Source organism: Quercus suber, unplaced genomic scaffold, assembly GCF_002906115.3.
Source record: "Quercus suber isolate HL8 unplaced genomic scaffold, Cork oak 2.0 scaffold_89, whole genome shotgun sequence".
NCBI lineage: Eukaryota > Viridiplantae > Streptophyta > Magnoliopsida > Fagales > Fagaceae > Quercus > Quercus suber.
Genome location: NW_027069554.1, coordinates 910,257 through 934,360, shown reverse-complemented (window position 1 = coordinate 934,360; position 24,104 = coordinate 910,257). Strand labels below are relative to the sequence as shown.

At 36.3% G+C, this 24,104-nt stretch overlaps 1 protein-coding gene and 1 pseudogene across 1 annotated transcript in view; one reads left to right on the top strand and one right to left on the bottom strand.

Moving 5' to 3' along the window:
• LOC112004162 (flavonoid 3'-monooxygenase CYP75B137) overlaps nucleotides 1–22,400 on the bottom strand; it is a 46,108-nt gene extending 23,708 nt beyond the window's left edge. The window contains 2 exon segments of the mRNA XM_065774275.1: nucleotides 21,283–21,581; nucleotides 21,584–22,400. Coding sequence (XP_065630347.1) covers nucleotides 21,283–21,581; nucleotides 21,584–22,247 — 963 coding nt within the window. The 5' untranslated portion in view covers nucleotides 22,248–22,400.
• LOC136067877 (flavonoid 3',5'-hydroxylase CYP75B138-like) lies at nucleotides 9,987–12,965 on the top strand (annotated as a pseudogene).
• Nucleotides 22,401–24,104: the final 1,704 nt, after the last annotated feature.

Here is a 24,104-nt window from a genome sequence, read left to right as displayed (position 1 = left end):
CTTGATGAATGAGTTTTCTTGTTTTGATTTATGGTATTAGCAATAATTGTTATTAGTAGCATTTTTAAAGCTGGTTTTTGGGTGGACAATGAAGATATTTGTTGAAATGCTTTATTGAGTTTTAGTTTATCTCTTTGTATTCTGCCTTCTTTTTTTTCTTTTTTCTTTTTTTTTGGATTTTTATGCTAAAACTGTGATGTTATGTGTATGGAAATTGGATTTTCAAGTTAGTGTGTTACCTTTGAGAACTTATCTCAGGTAGACAATAGAAAAATTATTCTCATAAAAACTATGATTTTGTATTCAAAATAGCATAAAAATGAAAAACCATTTATTTGTTAACTTGTGGTCTCCTAGCTACCCTAAGCTGGTCATGCAAATATCTAATAGGCGAGTCTTTACTTTATTTCTTCATGCTTTTAGATGGGAGCAGACATTGAAAACTTTTAGTGCTCTTGGTTTTTTTTTGCTGAATTTTTAGTGCTCTTGGTTGGTTGTAATAGCATTGGAATAGCCAAAAATTTACTAGAAATGATAGCAAAATATGATTTGTTTCATAGTAATTTTCTCTTAGTAGTAATTATTTATATTTAGGTACTAATTGTTCTCTCATGTGGTATTTTCACATTCCTACAATAGGGTACTGTGGTTTTTTTTCTTTCTTTCACACAATCAGTAGCATATTTTCCACCTTAGGTTGCACACTTGAGCTTATGAATAGTGCAATAGGTTTAACTCTCTCCCTTTCCTTTTTCTTGTTTTGTATTTAAATAGAATTTCTAAGAATCCTTAGAGCATTACCATCTGGCGTTGTAAAGTAATGTTATTTTGATACATAAAAAAGTTACTTTTTCTATTTTAACACACCACTTTACAATACTCTATATATCAGATGTTCTATATTTTTACCACTTTATTCAATTATTCTTTCTTAATTCTTTTTAATTCTTATTTTGTTCTTTCTTTATTATTTGTTCCTAACAGTCATATTTTCAAATATTCGTCTTACTCTAACGGTAACATTTTCAAATAATCGTCTTATTCTAACAGTCATATTTTTAAAAATCTATATTTTCTTAACAAGCATTTTAAAAAAAAAAAAATTCTAATGGTCATACTTCTGGAAATCCATTTTTCGTGACAACCATGTTTTTGGATTGTTTTCCCTTAATGATCACATGAATTTTTTGAAGAAAATGATAGATGCAATGTAAACTCATATCCACTTTTAATTGAACTAAACTATCAATCCGTCAAAAACTAGATACATAAAATATAAACTAAACTATGAACTTGTCACCTTCCAAAAAAAAAAAAAAAAAACAATTGAACCTGTCAAGACTTATATCAAAAGTTGAAAACATATTTATAAATGCAATCTAAAAGCCAACCTATCAAGTTGAAGTTGCTTCAATTGAACTAAACTACCAATGTGGTCAATAGAAAACTTACATGCATAACTCATATACAATTACATTAACTCACACAAAAAAACCCATTGAATTTAACGTAGTTAAGCTTGCCACTTCCTTGATGACAAATGGTACTTAAACTTAACACAACAAAACAATTGGTTGGTATTTAAACTGAACACAATAAAACAACATAGCCAATGAGTTTTAATAGTAGCTTTATAAACAAAATGAAACAAATAAACCAAATCAAAAGTTTTAATGAGAACTCCATAAAGAAGAGGAGACAAATAAACAAAACCAAAAGTTTTTACGCCTCACTCATTATGAAATTGTGATTGATAGGTTCACCTTTAACACACACACACACGCACAAAGAGAGACGCTTGTGAATCCATGCCTTACTCTTTATCATTCTAAATTCTAAATGCTAGAATTAGATCTTTGGTACATATGGTTTTATTCTTAGGATTAAATTCCTAAATGTACAACCATTTGTGAGAGATATAATTTTAGCCTAAATGCTGGAATTAATGAAACAAATAGATTATCACTCTAAATGCTAGAATTAGAATTTAGAATCTGTAGTGTCTCATAGTTTGCATCCAAGTAATTATTCGGCAATGCAAAAGAATTGAAAAAAAAAAAAACACACACACACAGCACATATGAACTAAGAAGATAGAGAGAATAGAAGTAGACACCGAAATACTGAGAGAATCATAGAGAAGACGGAGAACTTACCCGTACGCAGTAGACATAGAACAAATCGATGAAACCTTTAGAGAAACGGCGAATCGATGAAACTTTCAGAGAATCGGCGAATTGATGAAACCTTTAGAGAATTGGTGAAACTGAGATTGAATCGGTGATACCTTTAGCGAATCGGCAACTTTGAAATACAAACTCAATAAGTTGAGATGCTACACAAAATAGTAATGCTTTGCTCTGAGATGAACTAAACCGATTCGGTGTATGAGATAGAACAAAGAGGAGAGAGCAAACAAAAGGGGGAAAAAAAAACTAGTGAAGGAGATTTTATAGATTAGTGATGATGAAATTTGTGAGATGGTAGATAGGAAATTGATGGTGGCTCATGATTCATGAATGGGAAGAGAATAGAGCAAAAGGGAAGAGGGGAGAGCAAAAAGTCTGGGAGAGTGGAGATGGAGAAGCAGTGAATGTGTGGTTGAACGTAAAGATGAAGAGATATTTTAATTGAGATGAGAGAGAAAGATGAATAAAAAATAATAAACACTATATGCCATTTTCATTTGTACCATGCCAAAGATGAGAGTGTACTGTAGCATGTCTCATAATTTTTTGGCATTTAACACACCTCATGATGGTTTTTTTTTTTGGTGTTTGGTATGCCAAATGCCAAATATTTGGCATTTGGCACACCTGATGGTAATGCTCATAGTTGCTAGTGCTTAACTTCAAGATGCATTCTATTTTTTGTTGACGGATTTCCAATAATAATCTGATTTTTACTCCAAATAGGGAGATATTCTACCTTTTCTTATGCTTATTGTTATTATTTGTTTGGTAGATACTTGTCAATGATTGGTTAAAAAATATTAATGATATGTTTCACAAACCTACACTAATGTTAAATGTTATCATTGAGAAATTGTTTTATATTTTATGTTTAACTTAGCTATAATTATATATGTAGGGCCTATTGAAAATTGCAAGCTTCAAATGGAATGTACACATATAGTCAAGAAGCAAGAGACAGTAGACACACAAAGTGTGGAACTAAATGAGTGCATGCGATTTTTTATTACAATTAAGCAAGGTCAAAATACTTAAGATTTTTGAAGCATTTGATCTTGAAGTATGCAAGACTCTTTTTTTGGTTATTATTTGGGAATTAGGTACTATGATGGTGGAAAATATTTTTTTATGTATCACGTTATTATGGCCTTGTAATTAAAGAATATAATTTAATACAATTTATTTTATTTTTTGGATCAAGCTTTTTTTTTTCATCTTGGATCGTTTGATTTTAAAATATTCCAAGCATCCTTGAAGACTCTTGTTGTGTAATTCCTGTTTTCAAGAGAACATATTGAGCATGAAGTTGTTGTAGTCTGATAGAATTAGAGTACCAATAGTATTTTCAAGAAATTCCATCATATAGATTGGCTTTTTGGTGAAAAGCTGGAATAAGGCTGAATATAATTTATATAATTTGTGTTTTTAAGCGTGCGTTTGCCTAGGAATGAAGTTGCATTTTGTGTTTTTGGCTGGGTCCCATGGCATTGTTCTCTATTTTCCACCTTCCTCCATTGTTCTCTATTTCCCTTACCATTATTTTTTTTTCCCTCATTTATCTCTTACAATGTGAACTCAAATATTTAACCCATTAGATTGAACATGCAACAGATAAATAAGGGAATAAAAACCACCAAACCCATCGTCACAAAACCCAATTATGACACAACAGACCCTTCATCCATCATTAGCCAGGCAACATATTTCAAAAAACAGAGAGAGGGAGATAGATTGGAAAATTTTAAAGGAAAGAAGAAAATGATTAGAAAATTTTATTTTTATTTTTATTTATTAAAATGCTGACGTGTCATTTTTTAAAAGCCAAAATAAAATTTATTATTATTATTATTTTATTAGCCACGTCAGGATTTACTGCATAAACAGTGCATTTCGTCTGCCACATAGGAATTTTATGTTAGCGAGTTGATAGCAGGAACCAAAATTGATATTGTGCGTGCCCAATATATTTTTAATGGAGATGGGCCTGGATTTGGGCTCACAACTAATTTGAATAGCGGGCTTAGAGTTTCCTACTATGGATGGTCCCTTGCCCGGCAACCCCCTTACGTCCTCTGGTTTAGATTAACTCCTCTCTTTCCCCTCTCCCAATAACTCTCGTTACTACTGGTGTTTATACTCTTTTTTCTTAGTTTTCTCTCCCTCAAAAAATACCAATCCCCACTTCTCCCTTAATCCTCCTATTTATAGCCATAGATTAGTGGAGGTGTTATGATTACTCCCCTTTACTAGTGCGAATGGTGGTCCAATTCCATCATTTCTAAGTGGACGTTCCATCGGGAAAGGTGGTAGTGGCATTGGAATTAATTCCCACCTCCAAAAGTCCCCTTGACAGCGATATTCCCTAAGACACTACTGGGCAGCTGAGTACAGGGTATCTCCGAGCAATGATACCCCCGAGATTACTGTGAAACTCGCGAAAGGCTCTGCTATCGAACTACAACCCATTGTCAGATACAAGGGACTTTGGCACCCCAAATCTTGTAACTATGTTTCTCCACACAAACTTTTTAACATCTATGTCCTGGATATTAGCCAATGCCTCAGCCTCTACCCATTTAGTGAAGTAATCCACAGCTACCAAAACAAATCTATGATTGCCCGTGGCCCAAGGAAACAGACTGACAATGTCTAGCCCCCATTGGGAAAAGGGCCAAGGGCTGCTGATGAGATCTAGACTACCTGTTGGCAGATGGATCAACAGGGCATGCTTCTAGCACTATTTGCTTTTCTGTACATATTCAACGGCATCCTTCTACATCTGTGGCCACCAAAACCCCTAGGTCATTGCTTGAGGTGCCAATGAACGTCCTACTCGATGATTGCCGCACACCCCTTCCATGTAGTTCAGCCAAGAGCTCATTAAATTTATTGGGGTGCAAGCATAAAAGATGTGCCCCCCCAAAATACCTCTGGTATAGCTTTCGGTCTGCCGACAACCAGTACTGAGCGGCTACTTGGCGTACCCTGCCAGCTTGCTTTTCATCATTTGGCACCCGGTCCTTAGCCAAAACGTTAATGATTGGGTCCATCCATCACGACTTGGACATTGCAACCACTAAAACACCTACTACTGCTTTAATACTTGGTTCTTCCATGAGCTCGAATTTGATCATTCAAGGTACCTCCTCGGTCATTGACAACGCCAATGTGGCTAGAGAGTCTGCATGATGATTTTGCCCTCGGGCCACTTGGACCAACTTTACCTTGAGAAACCGACTCATAACCTGCCTTACTATTCATAAGTGCTCCTTTATTTAGGGATCTCGAGCTTTAAAACTTCCTTGTACTTGACTAACCACCAATCAAGAATCCGAGTATATCTCCACTTCCTGTGCACCCATATCCATAATAGTCCTCAATCCAGCAAGCAATGCTTCATACTCGGCTTCGTTGTTAGAAGCCCTAAAACCTAACTTGAAAGAATGTTTTAGTCTTATCCCCTTCGGAGTGATGATAACAATCCTTGCCCTAGCTCCCGTTGCACTAGACGTGCCGTCCATGAATACCTTCCATGGGTGAAGGTCCACATGACAAATCACTTCCATCTCCTTCTTCGGGGAAAATTCTACAACAAAATCGGCAAGAACTTGGCCCTTCATTAAGCTTCTTGGCTTGTATCTAATGTCAAAAGAGCCAAGTTGAGTCCCTCACTTAGCTACTAGGCCTATGAAGTCAGATATTTTCAACAACGACTGCAAAGGATATTCAGTTAGCACATAGATGGTGTGAGCTTGGAAATAATGAGACAACTTCCTCATAACGTGCACTAGCACTAACACCAACTTCTCTAGGGGCAAGTACCTTGTCTCGGCATCAACCAGGATCTTGTTGATATAATACACTGGTTGTTGCACTCTTTGATCCCTTAAAAGCATGGCACTTACGGCATGTTCTGACACCGAGAGATACATGAATAAATCCTCCCCGAGCTCTAGGGTTGTCAACATAAGGGCCTGCACTAAGTACTCCTTCAAGTCTTAAAAAGCCCTTTCACACTCGTCATTCCACTAGAATCCCTTCCATTTCTTCAAAAGCTGGTAAAAGGGACAGTAATGATTGACAAACTTGGAAATGAACCGGTTAAGGACAGCTAACATGCCGGTTAGTACTTGGACTTCCTTCGGATTACTCGGCGGCTTGAGTCACTTCACAGCTTCAATCTGATCAAGGTTAACTTCTATTCCATGATTGGTGATCAAATACCCCAGGAAATTGCCAACCCCCACTCCAAAAGCACAATTGTCTGCATTGAGGCACAACTTATGTTATCGAAGTACCTTAAACACCCCTTTGAGATTGTCAATATACTGAGCCTCCCATTTGCTTCTCACTACCATATCGTCAATGTACAACTCAACCGTCCACCCAATCTTATATCAGAACATTCTCGTCATCATTTGTTGATAAGTGGCCCTAGCATTCTTTAGCCTAAATAGCATTACGGTATAGTGGTAGTTAGCATAAGGGGAAATGAATGCCGTCTTTTCCTGATCCTCGACGGCAAGGGCAATCAAATGATAACCCTGGAAAGCATCTAGAAAACTCATCCTTGGGTGCCCATAGGTAGCATCTACCAGTTAATTAATCTTTGACATGGGAAATGGGTCCTTCGGGCATGCTCAATTCAGGTTAGTGAAGTCTACGCAAACGCTCCACTTGCCGTTCTTCTTTTTTACCACTATGGTATTCACAAGCCACTCTGGAAAGAAAACCTCCTTTATTGCCTCAGCCTCCTTCAACCTCTTACCTAACAGCTTTGACATGCTCTTTAGCTGATCTCCTCGGCTTCTACTTCTTTGGGGGGAACAACGGGTCCACGTTAAGTCGGTGACCTATGAACTCGAGGTCCACCTCGGGCACCTCATACGGGCTTCAAGCAAACACATCCATATTCTATGTGAGAAACAGCAGCATCCCCACCCTATCTTCGTCCTTCATACTCGCTCTTATCAAAAAACTCATGTCATCATCCGCCAGTATCCTTACTTTTACTAGGTCTATAGCACAACTAGCCCCCATTTCCCCTTAGGGCTCCTGTAATTGCTATAAGGGAACTTCCTCGGTTGGTTCTTTTTTCTTGATTTCTTGGTTAACTGCGGCCACCAAGCACTACTTGGCCACTAATTGGTTTCCCCTTACTATAGCAATACCTTGCTCGATACCAAATTTGACCTTTACATGCAGGGTGGAGGGACTGCCCCCATTGCATGAATCCATGGCCTTCCCAAGATCACCATATACGAGAATATTAAGCGATCACTATAAATGTCACCCTCACTTCCTTGCCTTCCATATTCATGGAAAGCGAAATCTGCCTCTCTGTGATCACCATCCGACCATCAAACCCCAACAAGGGCGTATCATACTTAGAAAGATCTTCATTCTTTAAACTAAGCCCTTTGAACAAGTCGGGATACATCACCTCAGCACCACTCCCCTGGTCTATTAATACCCTCTTTACTATAAACCCATTTATTCGAGCTATAACCACCAAAGCATCGTCATGTGGTTAAATCGTTCCCTCTAGATCATTGTCATTGAAGGCAATGGGCTCCCTAGTAAACTTCACTTTCTTTTCGGAAGGTTGCTTGTCCGTGCAACTTTTTGCCAGCACCACGATTAGCACCCCTCTCCTCTTGGACACCCGTGGACCCCTTGAAGTTGTATGGATAACCTTTATCACTCCCAATGGGGGTGGAAGAGGATTCCCCCGAGGTCGAGTACCCTACCCGGCTTCCTGATTCCTTCGGTCTACTACGAACTCTTTCAAATACCTCACCTTCACTAACTGCTTTAGACGGTCTTTTAACATTCTGTACTGTTCGGTGCTATGCCCTTTATCCCTATGGTAAGTACAGTACAGGTTTTGATTCCTCCTTGAAAGGTCACCCCCCATCTTGTTTGGCCACCAAAAGTACGGCTCATTCTTGATTTGATCCATAATCTTGTGCACCAACTCCTTTAATGTTACATTCACTTCCCCTATCTGTGACCTTGGCTCTTGAATCCTCAAATCCTTCCGAAGCCTTGACTAAAAACTTCTTTGCCGAGGATGATTTATGACCGGGGCCTTACCTTTGCTTTGCAACCGGTCATCCTCTAACTGTTTATATTCTTCAATACGCCTCATCAACTACCTCATATCCTCGGGAGGCTTCCTTGTCAACGAGTTTCGCACTTCGAAATCCTTGGGCAATCCCAACTGAAAAGTACTTGCTGTGATTTTTTCGTTACCTACGTCAATCTCATTGTACAGCTTCCTGTACCCGTTAGCGTAGTTACGAAGGGTTTCCCCAGCCCCCATTTTCATTGATAGCAATGCATCCATAGGCTGCGGAACTCAACTGTAGGTCATGAACTGGACACCAAACTCTTGAATCAACGAAAAACATTAAATCGAGTCTTTCCTTAACCCATGGAACCACCTCAAAGTAGTGGGACCAAGACTCAAAGGAAATACCTTACACATCAGTGCATTGTTATGAGTGTGCAAAGACATCATTTGAATATAATGGCTTACGTATTCTACCGGGTCCGTCTTTCCGTCTTAAGAATTGAACAGCGGCCATGTAAATTTGCTCGGCAGAGGGGCCCATTCAATGTCCCTCGAGAATGGTGATCGGGTAGCTCGGTGTAATGCGTGACTCATAGCGTCCATGGCAGCATTCCAAGGTCGTCGCTCCTTTGGGGAAATCAAGTCCTAGTCTGTATACTCCTACGAGCGATCTCGATGTCGATGAGATCCGGATTGATGGGACCCTACTCTATAGCGACCTCCCACACTAGCCAACCCTTCTCCTCCCTCCTCATGGTCCCTTCTCTAACGCTTACCTCTCACTTTCAACTCCAAATCCCTCACCAACCTACGCAGGCGTTCAAGTTCCTCGTCCTTTCGCTCAAGCTCTTCATCCCTTCGGTCGAAATAGTTGTGCCCTAAAGCACCAGACATTGTCCAGTACGTTTGAAACGACCCTTCTCTAAGACTAAACTGCCCTTCCTCTTCATACTGCCTATATTCGCGTCCCTTCAGCCTTCTTTCCCATAAGGTGGATCCTCAGGAAGACCTCATAGAGCCACTTTCAGCATAACTCCCTAATTGACCTCCAGAAATTTTCCCGTGCATGTTTTGGCAGTATTCCAGCTTCGTAGGAGATTCCTACAAATGGCGCCAATTATGCGTGCCCAATATATTTTTAATGGAGATGGGCCTAGATTTGGGCTCACAACTAGTTTGTATAGTGGGTTTAGAGTTTCCTATTATGGTGGTCCCTTGCCCGGCAAACCCTTTATGCCCTCTAGTTTAGATTAACTCCTCTTTTTCGCCTCTCCAAATAACTCTCGTTACTATTGGTGTTTATACTCTTTTTTTTATCAATTTTCTCTCCCCCAAAAAATACCAATCCCCACTTCTCCCTTAATCCTCCTATTTATAGCCATAGATTAGTGGAGGTATTATGATTACTCCCCATTACTAGTGCAAATGGTGGTCCAATTTCATCATCTCTAAGTGGACGTTCCGTTTGGAAAGATGGTAGTGGTATTGGAATTGATTCCCACCTCCAAAAACCCGCTTGGCAGCGATATTCCCGAAGGCACTACCGGGTAGCCAGGTATAGGGTATCTTTGAGCAATGATACCCCCGACCAGATTAAAGATGATCGGGAAGGGCTTGCTTTGGGTATCCAAGATAGTGCAGTCTTATCTTGGGCCCAAATTGGGCCCTAAGGTGTTCAGATTGGGGCTAAAGGTCCAAAATGGGGACAGAGTCATATAATGTATCGCAAGGCTTGGGTGAACACTCATGTGGGTCATATTGCACGACGGCAGTCGGTCATGGGTGGCTTTGTCTCTTCTTCTCCACCTACTCTAGAGGCTTCTGATGTTGAGGATGATGATGATGATGCTACTACTTCAGAGGATAATGATGATGGAGATGCTAGCTCTTCCAGTTCTGATGCGATGTCTATTGACACTCTTACCCTTTGTCACTCGTGACAAAAAGGAAGAGTAGTTTTGTATATGAGAGTAGTCATACTTAGGGGAAGAGTTAGTATAGGATCTTTTTGTTAGGGGAAGTGTTGATATTGAGAGATATAGTGAGGATCACTTGTATTATTATTTTTTTCTCTACTTTAGATCCATTTATTCTTGTACCTTAGGTCTTGTGACAATTTTTTGACATACATTGTACTTATTTTTTTTATATGATGATGTATGTTTCTTTCACCTACTCTTACATGTGTTGTTTCTTTTCTCTCTTTATGCACATGCTTCTTATTATTTGTATGCAATCTATTATTTTTGTTTCACACTAAGATGCCATAATGAATTTTGTTTAAAGTGTTTCAGAAATACAGGTTGTTAAAGTCTTTCTTGCCATAGACTCTCTTCTTGCAAAGTTTTTCAAGAGTTTGTGAGTGAATATGAGTTGAGTGTTTTATGACTTCTCTCATATGTTCATTTGTTTGTTGTGGTTTTGTCATGGATTGACAAAGGGGGAGATTGTTAGGACATATGTAATTCACTTGTTAGGAACATATGTCACTATTTTATGTAATTGGCTAATCCTTTAACAAAATGCACTTTACTTGTAGTTGGGTAGATTTAGGATGTGTTTAATAATTCAAGAAACTTTGTTTCAAGATCAAGTGTTGAAGCCATGCAAGTCTAGCCAAGATTCAAGTTCAAAAGTGTAAGTTCATTAAAACTTGACAGTTAGTACCTATCGAGCTTGAAGAGCTATTCCAGCCCTGTGACTCGACAACTGCTCGACAGATGGCTATCTGTTGAGGTTTATGAAATCCGATTTTCTGTTTTGTTTTTCACTCAATCCGTGATTGTATGTTTGAGCTTTCTTTTCTCACAACCCTAGACATATAAAAGGATTATTTTAAGGGCCGTCAAAGTGGGAACAAGTTGCACAAGTATTGAGCAAAGTTTGTTTAAGCAAATTGTGACTGGAGACAGAATTTTCCTTAGTTCATCATTCTTGTGAAGAAGTTGTTGTGTTTGTGCACCGTAGGGTTTTGTAACCAAGCGTCTTCTAGATCTTCATCGTGTGGATGAATTGAAGAACTTTGCAGCCAACAACTCTCTCTAGTTGGTGATTGAAGTCACGTACTGAGATCCGCACAATTGGTTAGTCACATACTGGGAGCCGTGCATTACAAGGAGAGATTGTCACTACAGAACAAGTCCAATTGGGTATTGAGGTAAGGGTTTAACTGTAGGTTGGTATAAGGTACTGGGATTTCTTTACTTGTAACTGCTTGTTGTGATAATAGTGGATTCTCGAGAGTGGTGACCTTAAAATCACTCGGTGAGATTTTTGCCATGTAAGTTTTTCCCACTCATAAACAAATCACCATGTTAATTTATTTTCCGCTGCATACTTAGCTTATTTGGTGATTTGTTTATACTACCACGCTCATTGCATGAAATTAAATCTAATTAATTCATTTGACTAATTAATTAGTTAATTCATCACAAGGGGTCAATACGTTTTTGGCCTATCAAAAGCAGACGCGGTCATGAACATGGTGTGGGGTGACTCGCTACAAGGAGAGGAAGGGACTAAAATTGGAGCTGAGTTTAAAATTAGTGGGGGAATAGATAGTGCTAATGGCAAAACCAAATGTCTCGGACTTTTTCCCAGTGCTTGCAATGTTTGATTTACAAGGGATTGAGAGAAAAGGAAAGAGGATTATGCAATGGATTGATCCCATTCTTGATTCAGCCATTGATAAAAGGATGAATTCTAACAAAGGCAAAAAATGAGAGGACTAGACAGATGGAACAAAGGAAGGACTTCTTGTAACTTCTCTTGGAATTAAGGGAACAAGATGGTGCTGCAACATCAATTAGCATGAGGCAAGTGAAGGCCATGCTTACGGTATGCCCAACCTTCTACTTTGTGGCTTGTGCTCCATTAATTTAGTGTGCAACCAGAATGGATCTAGTAATTGAACTAATACATTGTTAGACTAAGCTCACCCCATTTTGAGTCCTGTCAGTGGACTACTAAATACAGCATCAATTGTTTTTGATAATTTGATAGCTACAACAACATAAAAGGGGGAATTTGAACACAGTACATCTAGGTGGGAAACACTAAAAAGTGCCCATTGAGCTACAAAGCTCTTGGCAATGCAGCATCGGTCTTTTCTTCTTCTTCTTCTTTCTCTCTCTCTTTTTTGATTTATTTATTTATTTATTTTTTATTTATTTATTTTTTTAGTTAGAAGTAGAAAAGGAAGGAGGGGGGGGGGGTGGGGAGCGCCAGTAGCATGTATTAATGGAACTTCTAGTATAAATTTTTTTAAATATCAAAACATTGGGTTCATAATTTGCTTGTCACTTCCAATGAGTACTTTATCTTTTTAACAGGACATATTGGTGGGTGGAACTGACACCAAATCAACCATGGTGGAATAGGTGATGGCAGAGCTGATGCAGCATCCAGAGGCAATGAGGAGAGTCAATGAAGAGTTAACAGAATTTGTGGGTTTGGATAGCTTAGTTGAAGAATCCCATTTTCCCAAATTACACTATTTAGATGCTGTCATTAAAAAGACGTTCCGCTTGCACCCCGCGCTTCCCCTCCTAGTGCCTCGTTGTCCAAGCCAATCTAGCACTGTTGGTGGGTACTACATACCCAAAGGTTGTATGGTTTGGTTAAATGTTTGGGTGATACATAGGGACCCAAAGATTTGGGAGAATCCATTGGAATTTCTATTAGGGTTTGTGCCCTAAAATCCAATTTATTGGCATGTCATGAATAATTAAGTTGTTTAATTGCATGAGACCATTTATGAACTAATGGGACATTATCTTAGTCCATGAGATACAATAGTATGTGATTTATGTGAAAAGTCACAGAAAGATATAAATCACAAGTTCTTTGTAAACTCAGAATTTTAGTTCGTAGTCGGTGATGAAATTGGGCATTTCATCTGCGAAGACTATAACCTATCAACTAAGATGATTTGTCTTGATCATGGAAGTGGAGACTTCTAGTTGGTATGTTGATATGTTTTAAGAGTTAAGACATATTGAACTGGACCGCTGTGAGATTTATTATTCTCCTAATGACTGTCAAATGAATAATAAAGCTCACGACTTCTATTTACATCAACTCTAAATCCTGAGAGAATAATGGACCTGATCATGAGATGTAGGTTGCTTTGATATATCAGGAGTGAGATCTATAAGTTATGGTCAAAACCTCAGTATGTTGGGCAGCCGCATTTAGTGTTGATGGGACATGTATTCTCAAGATGGAATTCATAATCTCTTAACGGAGATATAAAATATTCTCTTGAGATAAGTTTAATGGGTTTGGTTATTCAGAGTGTTGGGCCCAACCACTTTAGTAAAGAGTTACTAAAGTATATATTTATGGAATTGGATTTCATAAATATATGATGAATAACATAAAGGATTAAACCGGGTACTCAAGGATTAAGATGTAGTAACCTTCAAAGTGGCAGTCAATATTAATGACTTTGTATTACTACGAATATTTTAATGAAGGGGTTGAATGTATAATAAAGTCTTGGGAAATAATTTATAGATAAGGCCTAGAGTGCAATTATATTCTTATAGTGGTATTGAATATAATTAATGGTAACTTTGGACTTGTCAAGAGTTGACGGAAAAGCCCAAGGCCCATTGGAGCTAGTGTCTTATTGGTCCCTTTGGTCCCATCTCAAGCCACAAACTAAAGCCCAATTGGGTAGGCCCAAAAGGCTAACCCAATTAGAAATCAGTCATTATTTAATAAGTGTTATTAAATAAAGAAACTATGTGAATGGTTTTAACGTACGTAAGATGAAAAGAAAAAGAAATCAGTTTTTCTCCACAAGGAGAAGGAGAAGGATTTTTCTTTGGGAATCTATGTACAAAAGACTGATTGAGAGACCACACATCTTGGGCACCATGTGGAATTGAGATGAAGATTGAAGGTATTCTCAAGTTTGGTTTTGAAATTCACTGCACCAAGGTACGCTTTCTATTCTTTGATTCTAGTAATTCATGGTTACATGTTTATCTTTCATGATTGAAGTAGATCCGTGTTTTTGTTGCTTCCGCTGCGTGTGTTTTTGTATGAGATACAAAAACCCAACAATGGTATCAGAGCGGTCTTCAATATCATGCTTGAATAACATGTGATTGAATTTTAGAATCAAAGAAAAAACGTTTTCTTGGTGATTTAATTTTCTGCAGTAAAATATTTCTGCATAACAGTGTTCTTTTATGAAAGACGTCGTTTAAATTTTGTGAATATTAATGTAACTGAACTGCTTCGGTTGTTGGCAATTGGGCTTAGTTATTCGAAGTGGTTCATGTTCTTGTTGATTATGATACGGTGCCATGTTTTCATAGTATTGATTCACGTTAAACACAGTGGTTCTTGATTATGCTTCTTTTGATAACTGTTGCCGATGCCATGATTTAGTATATGAGATATACATATTGGTTCGTATTATCAATGACCTATGTGCATGCATCAAGTTATAGTGCCGTATCATGATTAAGCATCTGATGTGTTAATGGAGTTCGCATGTATCAAGGATTCTATTGAATCCGTATATTATATAAATATGGGTTGATATGCAAAACGTTTGTATAAAAGATGGCCCATATTATATCCTTTTATGAAGGTGTTGACTTCATTGTTTAATAAAAGGATTCATCATATTGTCGCATGCCTTGCATTATATATTTATTTATTTAGTGATCAAACAGTAAATTAATGCTAGGATTATGAATTTTATTCCTAATGAGATTAGGATTATGTTTTCAAGGATTTCTAGCATATTAGGGTTCTTCATCTTGATATTGAAAACCCTAATGTTTGATCTGAAAATCTTCGTTGATAAAATCAAAAAGGTGTTTTTGGAAGAGAACAATGAAGATGTCAAAAAGGTTAGTTGTTTGTTCAAGAAAAACCCTAGAAAACTGCCTTAGAAAATTTCTGGAAATTCGAGTTTCACGAGTTTCGATCGATCGAAAATCACTTTCGATCGATCGAGTGAAACAGTGATCAGACCTTTTAATTAGATTGATTTTCGATTGATAGTCGATCGATCGAATTTGTTTTTCGATCGATCGAGAGGCAATCGAGTATCGATCGAACAAGTCAGAAGGTCGAGTTCGAATATTTTAATTTTTTCGATCAATCGAGGGGCACGTTCGATCGATCGAAAGAAATAAAATTAGAAATTTTTTCTAAGTGTTTTCAAGTTTTTTAAGAGCAAGGTTATGTGTGATTAGATTACACATGGTTCTAACTAAAAGACCTAATGAGATCAAAGATGTTAGTTTAATAGAACTCTTGGTACTAAATCATTTAATGATTAATAGTCCTTAATTTATTTTAATTAGAGGTTTTTAATGAGATTAAAATTCTAATTAAAGTTATATAGTTTCTAATGAGATTAGAATACTTTATCTAGTAAATTAAGTAAATTAAGGATAGAGTTCTATATAACTAATTTTTGATTCATTAGTGTTTAAGGAATCCTAAATAGTTTAGGACTTCCATTTTAGTTAGTGATTCTAATAAGATTAGAGTCTTTATCAAGTGCAAGGTTATTAGTTGTGATGAGATCACAATTATTTAAGAAAAACCCAAATAACGAGTGGGAGTGCTGAAATAACCCTTTTGTTAAGTTTATTGTAATGTGAATAAATACCTTGTCTTGACTTCGAGTCTTGCATTCCATGCGGAGGGTATTTACTTCACGGATTACAAGGTTAAACTTCTTTGTGATTGCGCGAATGTTCGTTACGCTATTGTGACGTGACATAGTTACATCACATTGAATTTAAACAATTAAACACATTTGATGTGTAGGGTTAAAATTGTGATTAGATCACAATGATTTCAAGACACTTCACTTGTTTAAAATTTCTAGTGGGAGAGAGATACAAGGGTTGGATCTCACGGCCTCCATTGTTGGTTCATAGTGGTGTGGGGTAAACATCTCGTCTTGGCCTCGAGCCTTGCGTTCCATGCGGAGGATGTTTATTTCATGGTACTACAAGATTGAATTTCCTGGTTTATAGTGGTTTGATCAAACACCTTGTCTTAGCCTCGAGCTTTGCATTCCATGCGGAGGGTGTTTTTATCATGGTACTACAAAATAAGCCTGTTAAAGGGATGAAATGTGGCTACACATGATTCTAGACAATGGTGTACACTAGACTAAGTTTGATAGCATCCTCTATGCTGAGTTCTTGCTATTATTACTTAGAGGCCAAAGGAAAAGCGGCAAATTATTTTTGTTTGGTAAGAGTTACCATGATAGCATTAATAAAGAGAATAATTCTCGCCTGATCATAGTGATTGATATTCACTCTATGCTGAGGAATATTAATTGCGGGATTAGGTTGTCGTTGCACCTAGTATAGTATGTTTTCGGGTTCCATATTATATGGTTATGGTGCAAAATGATAATGTCCTGGTATTTAAGTTCAAGGTCTCAAAATAAAGTTGTCATAAATTTTGTCCTCTAGCTACTATTTTAGTTGAATCACATTAACTAAGAAATAATTTTGGACATGGTGCTTAAAGGAGCTGAAGTAAATATTCATGTTTTGATTCAGCATTGTCATAATTTCCTATACATGATGCATTTATGGAAGATAGCTTATGATATGATCATAGTCTCCATTGAAATGCTAATATGTTATATTGGCTTCTATCTCAATTGTGCTACTGCATGAGATGCAAGAGTTAGTACTAAACTTAGACTTTATATCAAGTCTAAATGAGATGTTTGGTATGAATCATATTGAGTGCTAAGAAAGGCTTAAGGAGTTCCAATTCTATATCATTTTATGAAAATGTTTTAATCTTAAAATGAATTGGAATTCTTGGATGTAGAGATTAAATGTTAATCTCATATGGATATGATCCATAAGTCCTTGTTAGAATCATTTGATCAATTCAGATTGTTTTGAAAATAAATTCTTTTTATATTATCTGAATTGATTAATGAATTCTATGTAACAGAAGACATCCTAAAAGCTAAGGCTAGGATCAATATGATTTAATTCAAATTCTTAGCCTAAACCGAAAGGTAAGGGTGATAAGAAGAGGAATTATAATACCAAACAGATGGACAAGTTAGTTGCCCTAGTAATTGCCAAAAGGAAATTAGTCTCAAAAGCATGACCAAAAGGAAATTTTTTCTGTTTTGGTAAAGCTAAGCATTGTCCATGATTGTTTTCTAGATGGAAATTTATATGTTTTACTTTTTAAAGAGAAAGTTTCCATCCTTTGGTTTTGTATATTTTGGCACTTATATCTAGATCTTATTAATCTAAATGGTATTCAAGATTGGTGAAAGATGGGCTTTTAGAACCATTATTTTGTTATATTCACAATCTATGAATTCTATTTAGAGGATAATATGATCTAGGGTTCCTTTTTGTAAAGGAATAAAGTTTCAATGACATCTTTAAGTTAGTGCATACATAAAGGAGGAATAGGGCTCTTTCAAAGTAAAGGTAGATTTTGTTCTAGAAGAAAAATGTCAAAATTTGTTATAGGACAACTATAAAGTATATTTGGAAATGAGATGGTTGTATTAGATACACCACAATACATTATTCTAGATATATAGCTAATACACGGGTACAATATCGTAGTGGGAGGATTACCAAATAAATTCATACTTTTGGGATAAACTTTTGAAGTCATTCCACAAGGATATGAATTTGATCCTCGGTCCTACGTAAAGGCAATAGATGATATGAATGTGGATTACTGATTCAAGGTTATGAGAATAGAATTAGATTCTACTTAAAGTCTAGAACTTGTAGAGGTGCTTAATTGCATTAAGCCTATTGTTTTCAAATAGGTCTACAAGTAAATGAGATTGATAGATTTGAAGGTGCAAACCTTCAAAGTCAAGACTAGTAGCGAAAAGATTTATTCAAAAAGAAATGTTTCGACTATGAAAAGATTTTTTCACCAATAGTCTAGTTTGACTCTATCTAGATTCTCTTATCCATTATATTTCATTAGGATGAAATATGGTAATGGATATCAAGAAAGCTTCTTTTAGTAGCAATCTTGAGGAAGACATCTATATGATGTAACTAGACTTGTTCATAACAAAGAACCAGTAGTGTTTAGTATGCTAGTTGCTTAAAATCCATTTATGGACTAAAGCAAGCATCTAAATCATAAAATATCATCTTTGATCAAGAAATCAAATTGTTTGATTTTGATCAAGTATTTAAAATGCCTTATGTGTGTAAAGGCTATATAGAATAATAAATTTCTTAATGTATGTTGACGACATTCTAATCATTTAGAATGATATAGAGTTATTGTCATCAAAGGAGTGTTTGGTTGTCTAGTCCAGTTGGATATAAAGTACTTGGGAAAGACTAGTCACATCCTAAGAATTATAACTTTGTTAAAATTCAGAAATTAGGATGTTGGGTCTATCTTAAACTGCTTAAATAGATTAGTGTCTAGCCAAGTATAGCATGAAATACTTTAAGAAAGGATTCTTTCCTTTTAAAGTTTGAAGTTCCTTTATATAGGACTATAGTCCTAAGACATATAAAAGGGAAGAGCATATAAGACGGTTCCTTATATCAAATCGATAGGAAGTCTTTATGCTATGCTAAATACTAGGCTAAATGTCTATTTTGCGGTGGGCATAGTAAGCAAATATCAAGTGAATCAAAGATCACTTATTTTAGTGGGAGTAAAGCATATACTCAAATATCTTAGGAGAATGAGGGATTATATACTTTTCCACAAAAGTAAGGTTTTGATAGTAACTGGACATACGAATACTGACTCTTAGTTTGATTGTGATTCATGAAGTTGGACTTCAAGATATGTGTTCATCCTAGGTGGTGAAGATACACATCAAGCGTAAGTATCATCTCATTTGAGAAGATATGAATACGTGAGTAGTAGTAGTAGAAAAGATGATTTATGCATTAAATCTGGCTGAAACTTGTTTCCAAGCCTTGCCTTAGAGTGACTATGAATTACTCTATAGGGAGATAAGTGTCGGATAAGTGGTAAATTGTCTTTGAGGGCAAGTGGGAGATTGTTAGGGTTTGTGCCCTAAAATCCAATTTATTGGCATGTCATGAATAATTAAGTTGTTTAATTGCATGAGACCATTTATGAACTAATGGGACATTATCTTAGTCCATGAGATGCATAGTATGTGATTTATGTGAAAAGTCACAGAAAGATATAAATCACAAGTTCTTTGTAAACTCAGAATTTTAGTTCGTAGTCGGTGATGAAATTGGGCATTTCATCTGCGAAGACTATAACATATCAACTAAGATGATTTGTCTTGATCATGGAAGTGGAGACTTCTAGTTGGTATGTTGATATGTTTTAAGAGTTAAGACATATTGAACTGGACCGCTGTGAGATTTATTATTCTCCTAATGACTGTCAAATGAATAATAAAGCTCACGACTTCTATTTACATCAACTCTAAATCCTGAGAGAATAATGGACCTGATCATGAGATGTAGGTTGCTTTGATATATCAGGAGTGAGATCTATAAGTTATGGTCAAAACCTCAGTATGTTGGGCAGCCGCATTTAGTGTTGATGGGACATGTATTCTCAAGATGGAATTCATAATCTCTTAACGGAGATATAAAATATTCTCTTGAGATAAGTTTAATGGGTTTGGTTATTCAGAGTGTTGGGCCCAACCACTTTAGTAAAGAGTTACTAAAGTATATATTTATGGAATTGGATTTCATAAATATATGATGAATAACATAAAGGATTAAACCGGGTACTCAAGGATTAAGATGTAGTAACCTTCAAAGTGGCAGTCAATATTAATGACTTTGTATTACTACGAATATTTTAATGAAGGGGTTGAATGTATAATAAAGTCTTGGGAAATAATTTATAGATAAGGCCTAGAGTGCAATTATATTCTTATAGTGGTATTGAATATAATTAATGGTAACTTTGAACTTGTCAAGAGTTGACGGAAAGCCGTTAAATGATCCGTGGACGTCACTACAAGATAAGATTGTATCTTATTGGAGATAAATAATTAATAAAATTAAATAGATCTTTAATACAAAATATTCGCCTATTTATTATATATAATAAAAATTGGACCTATAAAATTGATGAGTGCACTTAATAGTAACATTTGTCCTTTTGTCAATGCATATAATAATGATATGCCATATTTTGCAAAACTTTTTATTATTATTATTATTATTATTTTTATACAAGATAGAAATTTTATTCTAGCTTAATCTATGTGTATGAAGCTCTATCTTTAAGACTTGAACCCCGACCCTTACCCCCCACATCTCACAAGCACTTATATTTGTGGAGTGACCATCGCACAAAGGGTGTGGGGTGGTCATATTTTGCAAAACTAAAGCTTAGAAGGGTATGATTAAAATGTTTCATCCTCTAACCTCCATCGATTCCTTCTAATTATTACCTATTAATTCCTTTAAAACAAGAAATGTGAAAATTTACTTTTGGCCCCTACATTTTGGGTCAATTATCGTTTTGATCCTTAACTTTTAGTTGCGCCTACCTAAGTCCTTGAAAATAAAAAATCATATCTGTATGGGGCTGGGCCCCAGGCCTTACGGGCCTTGGGCCTAAGCTTCGTGATACATTATATGACCTTGTCCCCATTTTGGACCTTTAGCACCAATCCGAACACCTTAAGGCCCAAGATAAGACTGCACTGTCTCGGATACTCAAAGCAAGCCCCCCCCCCTCCTCGATCGTCTTTAACCTAGTCGGGGGTATCATTGCTCGGAGATACCCTATACTCGACTACCCGGTAGTGCCTTCAAGAATATTGCTGCCGAGCGGGCTTTTGGAGGTGGGAATCAGTTCCAATGCCACTACCACCTTTCCTGACGGAATGCCCACTTAGAGATGATGAAATTGGACCACCATTCGCACTAGTAAGGGGGAGTAATCATAACACCTCCACTAATCTATGGCTATAAATAGGAGGATTATGGGAGAAGTGGGGATCGGTATTTTTTTGGGGAGAGAAAACTGAGAAAAACATACCATAAGCAAAGCCTTCAATTGGGTCATGCTAATTGATGTTGCAGCACCATCTTGTTCCTTTAACTCCAAGAGAAATTGCAAGAAGTCCTTCCTTTGTTCAATCTGACCTGTCCCCATTTTTTTGCCTGTGTCTGAATTCATCCTTTTATCAATGGCAGAATCAAGAATGGCCTCAACCCATTTCAAAATCTTCTTTGCCTGCCTCTCAATCCCTTGTAAATCAAACATTGCAAGCACTGGGAAAAAGTCCGAGACATTTGGTTTTGCCATTAGCACCATCTGTTCCCCACTAATTTTTTAAACTCAGCTCCAATTTTAGTCCCTTCCTCTCCTTGTAGCGAGTCACCCCACACCATGTTCATGATCGCGTTTACTCCAGTCACAAATGCCAATACCCCGAGATCTATGGGAGTGCCTATTTTGTCATACACATTTCTAATAGATTTCTTAACTTCTTCTCTTCGTAGGGTGTAAGAACTATCAAGACTTGCATTACTTAGCATTTCTCGCACAAATATCTTGCGCAACTTCTTCCACTCAGGCCCATATGATGAAAATGCAATATCAACTCCCCCATATGAGGCAACTCGTGCAGCTATGGGAGGGTCACGGTTGGCGAATATTGTGTCTTGGTCACGAACCACTTCTTTCACCAGTGATGGTGAACTTATCACTACACATAATTTTTGTCCAAGCCAAACCTTGTAGATAGGTCCATAGACCCCTGCCAGTTCCTCAAATTTCCTATGAAGGTTGGTACCTAGAAAGGGAAGGTACCCAAGTAGTGGCAAGCCACGTGGACCTGGTGGCAATGGAGGATTTCTTGATTTCTTGGCTGCCCATAAGAACCAGAACAACACCGCGAATATAGAGACTAAAGCAGTGAAATTTGCTCTAGAAAGTTCATCTTTGTCGTTGCTAGCACTCCACCACCGTGACCACATGGCGGAAACTGTATTCAACATGCCAGGCTTTATGAACGTAAAAAAGAAAATGCAAGAACTGAGAATAGGAAATTAACATCAAATATTGAAATGTTTAATGCAGAAGATCTGTGACTTCTTCGGGTATATATTTTGCACTTGATAGAGGAAATATATTGTGCCGGTTTGGATAGCAGTTTTTTTCATTGAATGTGGCGTTGCGTTTTCCTATTTCACGTTTCGGTTTTTTTTTTTTTTTACCGCATGAACAGTAAAATTTCTGTGTAGAGACATTTATCACTGTTCATGTACTGTAGTATACTGTTCACGTACTGTAGTGCACTGTTTATATACCATAGCAGCACTGTTTATGCATTTAAAAATATTAAAAATAGAACTCACTATATTATTTTTACATTTAAAAATTATTTTGTTACAGTATTTTCAGCAATAATCAATTTTTAGTAACAATAAATTATATCCAAACATATTATAACATGAAAACAACAATCAGGATTTTTGTAGCTGTAGATTAAGATGATAAAATGACAACGATAATAATGAAAAGCATGCCATCTTATAGACAGTTTTGAAAACTGGGAAGTTTTGGAGCTTTTTTATTATTGGAAAACAGGGACGGCCGGCCGGGGGGACCGGGCCCCTCCAAAATTTTCTTTTTAGTTATAATATTTTTCATTTTTATAGTTAGGCTTCTTTCCAAAATATTAGGTTCTCTTTCTTCACAATAAATTTTACTAGCATTACCCAAATAAGAACTATTCAACAAAAAAAACTTAACAAAAATAATAAAAATATTGACAATGATAATTTTATTTTAGCAAAAAAAAAAAACTATTTTACTCCCACAGAACCAAAAAATCATATATTATTGGAGAAGCTAAAATTAAATTTTTTACAATTACAATAAATTGATATAAATTCCAGTTAATTATAACAAATTGTTAAAAATAAAATACAATATTTTATTAAGATTATATTTCTTCCTTTAATTAAAAAACTCAAATTCTCATTTCCTTAATTATTTTAATAAATTATTTATATTATTTTAAATGAAGTTATAAAAAAATAGAACATTTGATATTAGGTGTATTGTAGAGTGATATGGTAAATAGATAAAGTAATTTTTTGAGGTGCTAAAATTTTTATCATTACTAATGTGAATGCTCTAACTTCAACCAAAAAAAAAAAAAAAATCTTAGTCAGCTTGGAATTAAAAAAAGACATTATTTTATTTTTGTTTATCTTTGTTGGTAAATAATTGCATCTTAATATGTCTAGAAACAACAATTTTAAGTATTTATAATTTTTTAATACTATATAAATACATATTTGAATTTTTTTTTCCTTATACTCCAGTTTTCGTTAACTTAAAATCCTAGATCCGTTAATGACGGAAAATATCTTCTTTTTTTTTTTTTTTTGGTTGTAAAGCGCCTCTTGGTGTGCCCAACTTAGGACGAAATGGGTAACTAACCATAAAATCTTAACAATATAATTAGTTGTCAACGTTTTCAAACTATATTTTTTTTAGCACCTCGAGTTTCAAAAACTCGATTTTGGCACATAACTCGAGTCTTTAAGACTCGATTTTTATGGCTTAATCATATCTGATGTGGCATATTTTTCCACGTGGTGACCACATGGAAATCGAGTTTCTTAGACTCGATTTCCAAATAAATATAAGCAAATAAGAGAGGAACCATAACAGAGAACAACCCGGAGAAAAAAAAAAAAAACACAGAATGAGAAGAACCCAAAGAAAAAAGAAAAAAAAAAAAAAAAAAAAAAAAAACCAGAAGGAGAGATCAGATCGGACCACCACGCGCAACCCAGGGGCCCAGGCCTCGCGCGAGCCCGGCCGCGCGGAGGCCCAGGCCG